General features: G+C 36.4%; 1 protein-coding gene across 7 annotated transcripts in view; it reads right to left on the bottom strand.

Annotated features, from left to right (window-relative positions):
• Positions 1–1,692: 1,692 nt before the first annotated feature.
• The window catches only part of PIK3CG (phosphatidylinositol-4,5-bisphosphate 3-kinase catalytic subunit gamma), a 35,717-nt gene continuing 29,073 nt past the window's right edge, over positions 1,693–8,336 (bottom strand). For all 7 annotated transcript variants that reach the window (XM_043872840.1, XM_043872844.1, XM_043872843.1 and 4 more), the window contains one exon: positions 1,693–5,281. In XM_043872840.1, the coding sequence (XP_043728775.1) occupies positions 5,003–5,281 (279 nt within the window). In that variant the 3' untranslated portion in view covers positions 1,693–5,002. The remainder of the gene's footprint in view (positions 5,282–8,336) is intronic.

The following is an 8,336-nucleotide window of genomic DNA, read 5'->3' as shown; positions in this document are numbered from 1 at the left end:
CAACATCACAGTTCAAAAGCATCAATTCTTCGGCACTCAGCTTTCTTTATAGTCCAACTCTCACATCCATTCATGACTACTGGAAAAACCATAGCCTTGACTAGATGGACCTTTGTTGACAAAGTAATATCTCTGCTTTTTATTATGCTGTCTAGGTTAGCCATAGCCTCTCTTCCAAGGACTAAGCGTCTTTTAATTTCATGGCTGCAATCACCATCTGCAGTGATTTTGGAGCCCCCCAAAATAAAGTCTGCCACTGTTTCCAGTGTTTCCCCATCTATTTGCCATGAAGTGATGGGACCAGATGCCGTGATCTTAGTTTTCTGACTGTTGAATTTTAAGTCAACTTTTTCACTCTCCTATTTCACTTTCATCAAGAGGCTCTTTAGCTCTTTGCTTTCTGCCATAATGGTGGTGTCATCTGCATATCTGAGGTTATTGATATTCTCCCGGCAATCTTGATTCCAGCTTGTCCTTCATCCAGCCCAGCGTTTCTCATGATGTACTCTGCATATAAGTTAAATAAGCAGGGTGACAATATACAGACTTGATGTCCTCCTTTCCCTATTTGGAACCAGTCTGTTGTTCCATGTCCAGTTCTAACTGTTGCTTCCTGACCTGCATACAGATTCCTCAAGAGGCAGGTCAGGTGGTCTGGTATTCCCATCTCTTTCAGAATTTTCCACAGTTTGTTGTGATCCACTCAGCCAAAGGCTTTGGCATAGTCAATAAAGCAGAAATAGATGTTTTTCTGGACTCTCTTGCTTTTTTGATGATCCAATGGATGTTGGCAATTTGATCTCTGGTTCCTCTGCCTTTTCTAAATCCAGCTTGAATATCTGGAAGTTCACGGTTCATGTATTGTTGAAGCCTGACCTTGTTTACACATTGTAAATGCAATAGTTTACATCTACTAACCCCAAACTTCCAGTCCATCCCTCTCCCTCCCCGTTCCTCCTTGGCAATGGTAAGTCTGTTCTCTATGTCTGTTCGTCTGTTTTGTAGATAGATTCATTTAAGCCATATTTTAGATTCCACATATAAGTGATATCATATGATATCTTTCTCTTTCTGACTTACTTTACTTAGATGGTAATCTCTAGTTCCTTCCATATTGCTGCAAATGGCATTATTTCACTCTTTTTATGACTGTATAGTATTCCTGAAAGTTAAGATAGTCCTAAACTGAAAGTTAGGATAGTCCTATATCACATATATATACTATATCTTTTTTATCCACTAATCTGTCTGTAGATGTTTATGTTGCTTCCGTGTCTTGGATGTTGTGAATAGTGCTGCAATGAACATAGAAGTATATGTGTCTTTTTGAATTATAGGTTTGTCCAGGTAAATGTAGGGGCCTCCTCATCTTAACTTGATTACATGTGTAGACCCTATTTCCAAATAAGATCACATTCACAGATATCAGGGGTTAGGACTTCAGCATATGTTTTGGTGGGACATGCAACCCACCACAACCCCCATCATGAAGTGTCTGCTATCACCAACAAATTATAAATGTTTTAAGGACTGGGAGTCAGTCAGCTTTGTTGTGTCTTTGTGTCTTTCCTGGGTGGACAGTGTCTCATAGGTAGTGGGCACTCAGCAAAGATTTCTTGAAAGAAAGAATTTGAGTTTTAGGACTATCTTAACTTTCAGACATTAAAAAAAATGTGTGCAGAGAACACAAGATACAAGATTCCTTCTTTTATTTACATTTTCATGTAACAATTCACAATGTAAATACAAACTCAAGTGGAGAGGATGGGGCTGTCTGGAGAGGGAGTGGACCAGCTCTGGATTCACTTAAGCCAAAGTATGTGCTTTAGTTCTGTAGCATCTGCCCTGAAAATGAATCTTTGAGAAAATGCAGACAAGCACCAAGAATAAAACCATTTGATTTTGTGACCAGAGTTATTTGGTTGGATTAAACAGAAAATAATACACCAGGACCGTTAAAATTCCAAATTTCTTTTTTCTTTATATAGTAAAGTATAATTGAAAATTTATTTCACAGGGCAAAGGAGCCTCACTTAGCAAATAAAGGCCAGAATTTGCTCCAGAAACTAACTTTCTAAATTACTTTTCAGACTCATTTCAAAAAATAATTTCCATTTATACAGAGCTAACAGCCTCTAAATTATGCTGCAGAATTCCAACATCTAAACTTTTCTAACTAATTCATCTCTTGTGAAGGATTTATTTAACAAAGTTAATTTTTTTTAAATCAAGAGATTCCTCTAGGAGTTTATATATTTTATTACAATGTCTGCCTTCTCTCACCAGTATCACCAAAGCCAGGCAAATGCCAGGACAAGGTCTAGAATATTCTCTAGTTTTACTTTACTTTAGTGGCCATAGTCCCAGTTCCAAAGCCATGGATCAGTGTTTAAAGACCTAATGTACAGCCACAGAGATGAAGTATTTCAATTAGAGCAGAAGCAACATTTTTATCAGGTACATTGTTATCTGTACTCACACAGATGTGGTCTAAATGTAAGCTGAGCACCAAAGCCATTATTCAGATATGCCTGATGCCAGCTCCATAGAAAGATGACTCAGGTTCTAGCACATTTTCAAAGGTATAAAAGTTCTGGGTCATGTGATTCATTAGGGACAATGAAGGAAGCACACAAAGGTGATTTTTGTTTATTTGCCAGTCTATAGAATTAAACTTGTACCTTCATTGGAATCTGGAAAAATTAAGCTCAATGTGATATGCATAGGTACAGAATCAGCATAACTAAAGAACTTGTTCACTTGAGCAAATTTGTACACACCTGCACCAATGGGCTAAATATAAATACACTCCTCTGTAATTCTTCTATCAAGATGATTGCTTCAGCAAAGCAAATAAGTGGAATCTGTGCAAGGTCTGGGCTTGACTATGCTTTATGAAATTAACGAAACATCCTCTTCTGAATGAGAAAGCATCAATCTTCCTGTTATTGACAAAGAAGGTGGGGAATAGATGATTTAAAAATACTATAAAATGTCTATCCTCCATTAACACAGAGGAATAAACATTTGATTACAGGTATGGTCTTATGTACAAGGTGATAAGTGTGATTTTAAAAGGGTGAGTTGTCAAGGAAGAGGAGCCTTTTCTAGATAGATACCTTAGGAGTCAAGGAAAGGCTCAGTGGCAAGAAAGCAGTGTTATCTGCACCTTTAAAGGTCATGCAGGGTTTTTGAACACTGGTTGCTTGTTAGAATCTCCTGGAGGTACTTAGAAAAACACTGATGTCTGGGCCTCATCCCAAACTAATTACAACCCAAGATGGGCGCTCAGGCAGGGTGTTTTTAAAGTATCCCTGGTGATTCTGATTTGCAGCTAGAGTTAAGACCTACTGGACTTTTGTGTACTCATAAAGAAAAGTTTGGTCTACACCAAAGTCCAACATGTATCTATTTAGAACATTTAAAAATTAAGTATTTATTTATATCCCAGTATACTTAAACATAGGGCTTCCCAGGTGGTGCTAGTGGTAAAGAACCCACCTGCTAATGCAGGACATGTAAGATGCAGGTTTGATCCCTAGGTCAGGAAGACCCCCTGGAGGAGGGCATGGCAACTCACTCCAGTATTTTTGCCTGGAGAATCCTATGGACAGAGGAGCCTGGTGGGCTATAGTCCATGGGGTCACAAAGAGTTGGACATGACTGAAGTGACTTAGCATGCATGCATATTTAAACACAGACACCATTAACAGTTATTTCTATGTCAAGTATTAACTATAGATAATTCTAAAATATTTTATAAATAATCATCTTTCTCTGTTAACACTTCCAATAAATAGTAAAATGTTTAAGAGATGAAAATAGTTTTTAAAGAAGACATTTTAATTATTTGTAGGAAATTTGAAGACTGTATCATCAGAGTGTAAAGGTCCTTTAAGTTGTGAGATGCATAGAGCAAGTAGTGTTCTCCCTAACCTGGAGATCTTTTTAGATATTAAATATCTTCTTCCATTAAAAAAGAAAGAAAAAAATTTCTCAGGTCAAAATTTAAAATTAAGGCATTTGGAAATTCATGCATATTTTCTAGACTATCTCCTTTAATAATGTACCTTTCAAAAACCCCAACAAACATCTCTACAAGTACCTACAATTCTAGTATCCCTAGAGGAAAAATTGTTTTTCAACTAATTGTTGAATTCTAGGGTAAAAGTGTTTTTGAAAATTTCACAACTCTGCATGAAGAACTTTGAGAAGGTTGGAAGTGAGGAAGAAGAGAGACAGGGAGGAAGGTGGGGAGGGCTCAGGGGGAGGAATATAAAAGCCCCAGATGCGTCCCTTTGGTTATTTCCTGCTTTTGCAGGGAAGCAGGTTATCACAGTTGTACTTGAGAGTTTACTCTGTGGGCAGAGTTGAGACAAATTTTGCAATTCATAATTGTGGAACCAGAGCAGCAGATGAGGGCCAGGGCACAAAGGTTCCCATTTTCCATTTGGTGTTTGTGAGTCTCAGTGGTAATAAAATCTGATGACAAAAGACCCTGAAAAGAGGGGCTCGCTTTCCTTGCTTTTAGCACATTAGTAACATCTGCAGACACAGAGGGAAAGTTTAGAAGCATTAGAGAAATGAGACAAAGGTTACAATGAGCATTTTTTTTCCTATAAAGAATTTGAGAAAGTCAAGGATAACTAAAAGTGAGAGGAAACCCAGATGAAGAGATGTTACCAATGATTCTGAAGAATTTCGGGAAGCACCCAATAATGTGATAGTCAAAACATCAGTCACAGTGAAGGCGTAATTAGGCTGTTTAAACTTAGAATGTTCTCCAATATCACTGAGACAAATGAGAAACAAACAAACCTGCAAATAAACCTAAAACTGAACAGCACTTAAACAATCAGGCCGATATTTCTCCAGTGAAGAGTTCAGCTAGAAAAAGAACTATGTTTCTCAAGCGGCAGCTTTCATAATGTTGTAGGGCATTTTAAATCAAGTTCAATGACTGTTGTGCTTACTTAAAGCCTTTTAATTCTAGCCCAAAGTATTAGGCTGAATGTTTCTCTCCTTGTTTGATGCCAAGAACAAGATGTAGGAACCAGTTAAACTGCACAGTCCATCCTTTGTCCCTGCAAACTTCAATCTGATCCAGAAAATACTTTTTAGCATCCTCCTCGCTCTTCCCTACTGTTAGGGCATCCCGAATGTATTCGATATCTTCTTTGCTGGTTAACTGGGGCATTCCTGTCATCAACATCATGGAGAACAGAATGATCAGTAGATTTGTGTGATGACGAAGGGCTAGGTAAGCCTTGACACACACATCCTGGATAAAGGAAAAGAAAAAGCTGTTAACTGTTGTTACAGTAACAAAGTAGGATAAGGACCAGCAGACTGTTTTGGAATTTACATGGCATTATCCTGTCCCGGTGAGAAAATCATCACAAGCAAGGCAGTCCCTTGCCTCAGATGAAAAACACTTGACAAGAATATAGATTGCTTTTACAGTCTCTGAAGCACTGTAGAATGTTTACAAACACCCAGGGTATGCTCAAAGAAAACTGATACAGAAAGTTTCATCTTACTTCTTATTCTATCTCTTTGATTTCTTTCCTAAGGAATTGAGGGTGGACATTTCTGTAGTCTCTGAAGAGGAATGAGTCAGTGTTTGAACACCATACTGGAATCAATTAAGTTTTTGTAAGCATAAATAATGTTTGCTAAGAGCTAACAGAATCCAAAGAAGAGATGGAAATGTGGTTTTTGAGATTTAGCTAGTTTTCTTCTTTATTTCCCAATGTGTCCTATTTTAAGAAAACAGATGAATTAGCTTTTCATTGTCTGACTCTCAAAATTGTTGAATGACATTTGGAAATTTAATATAAACTCTGAATACTGAGAGAGAGTTTACGACAATGACACAGCTGCTGCCTGCTCTAAAAGCCTTAGAGTGGGTGACACAGGTGATTTAAACTCACTTCTGAAGCAGCAGGCATGCGCATGTCAAATTGTTCCAATGTGAGGAAAAGCTACAAGGTTCCCAACTTTACAACATGAGGATAGCCCAATCTTTATATCATAATTTGACAAAGATGGTGTGTTAAAGAAAACTGAAAGGAATGATTATGGGCTTAAAAATTTTAAATAAAATACTGGGTAAAGTGTTGAGAGAATAACACTCCATAGCCAGCTAGGGTTTATCACAAAATTGCAAGGTAGTTCATCATAAGGTACTGGGATAAAATCCACTTTTGAGTTTTATAAAAGTAACATGTAACTTAATATATAATGAACATGTAATAATGTGAAGAATTATATGAAATTACCAGTCAAGACCATTTTGAATAATGAGTTGGGGGAAAAGAAATGCATAAAATTAGAAAGTTGAAGGTAAAATCATTAGTAATTACAAATAACAATTGTCTTCTTGGAACATTGACAGAGGAAAGAACTAAAATACTATTGAAATTAGTTTTTATTAAACTAACTTTTTATGAAATTAATAAATAGAATGCTATAAGTAGGAGCTACCAGCTAGAAAGGAAAGAGAAAAGACATTTTGTGAATAATGGTAACAAACCCCCCATGATTTCTGAGGTAAACACCTATACAAAAAACATGCAGAACTCATTTTTTAAAACTGTAGAAATTCACTGAAGCATGTAAAAGAAAACTTGAACATGTGAAGTGCTAAGGCATGTTCCTCACTGATAAAAGCGCTTATTATAAAGATAAATGTTCTCAGATTAATATATAAATATAATGAAATTGAATAAAAATTCTTATTAGATATTTAAACTCAGATAAGCTTTTAAGTTTTTCTGGAATAATTAGGGCCTGAGACAACATTTTGAAAAACTATAGTAACAAAAAACATTGCTTGCTGTTAAAGCACATTATAAGGTTATGATATTTGTAACTGTCTGTTCTGTTCCAAAAGAGATAACAAATTTTGTGAAACAGTGGGGAAAGTTCAGAGATATCTAACTTTAAATATTATATATTACTTAGTAAACATAAAATAAACGCTACTTCTCAGATTAGTAGGGGAAATATCTATTATTTATCAGTGGGTCTGGTACAATTGCCTTATAATTTGGAGTGGGGGAGAAATAAAGTTGATTCCATATGATATACCAAAACAAATTCCAAAAGATTTAAACATTTAAATATGAGAAGGGGAGACTTCTCTGGTGGTCCAGTGGCTAAAACACCATGCTCTCAATGTGGGGGGCCTGGTTTCGATCCCTGGTCAGGGAAGTAGGTCCACATGCTGCAGCTAGAGTTTGAATGCCACAACTACAAGATTCCACAATCTACAGTGAAGATTGAAGATCCTGCATGCCACAACTAAGACCCAGTGCAGTCAAATAAAAAAATATTTTTTAAAAAAGTAAAATTTGAAAAAAATGTAAGAAGGGAAAATATTTTTTAAATAATCAGGAAATGAGAACGGAAGGACTTCAAGAAGATGATTTCCAAGGTGGAATCCAAATGGAAGATGGAGAAATTATGGAAACTTCAAATTTTTGAGGAAAAAAAGCTATAAACAAAAGAGGCAAAAAACAAAAAACATATTTGCAAATGATAGATCACTTCTTTACTCCTAGCCTCCCCCCCACCCCCATAATTCTTACAAAGCAGTAAGAAAGAGACAAAAAGTTGGCTAGAAATGTAGGCCAAGGTTACAGTAGATCATGCATGCGTGCTAAGTTATTTCTATCATGTCTGACTCTTCACAACATGGTCTGCAGCCCGCCAGGATCCTTTGTTCATGGAATTCTCCAGGCAAGAATACTGGAGGGGGTTGCCATGCCCTCCTCCAGGGGAGCTTCCCAACCCATGGATTGAACCTGCATCTCTTATGTCTCCTACATGAGGGATCTTTATCACTAGTGCCACCCTGGATGACCACAGTATATCATACTACAAGATGTAAAGCCAGATAATAAACATTTGAAAAAAACATGCAACTTCATTAGTCCATCAAATAAATATAACTTAAGATGAGGTGGAAACATTCACCTACCAAACTGAAAAGTCTTTTTTTAAAATTTTTAAGGATAATATTCAATGTTCTCTTTCATAAGCTGATGGTAGATGGGAATGGTTATACTTTCACTAGCAGACAACTTGCTAACATGTATCAAAAGCTTTAAAATACTTATAAATGTTATAAAACTTAATTGTGATGGTTACGTAACTGATACATTTGTCAAAATTCATAGAATTGTACACCTAAAAAGACTGAATTCTGTTCTCTCAACTATGTTCCAGTAAAAACTTGACTTAAAAAATGTCAGCATCTTTTTACTTAGCAATTCCAGGCTAGGAATTTACCCTGAAATGTTTTTGTTAATATTGCAGGGATTTATCTATAA

This window comes from Cervus elaphus, chromosome 18 (genome assembly GCF_910594005.1).
Source record: "Cervus elaphus chromosome 18, mCerEla1.1, whole genome shotgun sequence".
NCBI lineage: Eukaryota > Metazoa > Chordata > Mammalia > Artiodactyla > Cervidae > Cervus > Cervus elaphus.
The sequence above is the reverse complement of the archived record's forward strand: the minus strand, read 5'-3'. Positions and strand labels throughout refer to the sequence as shown.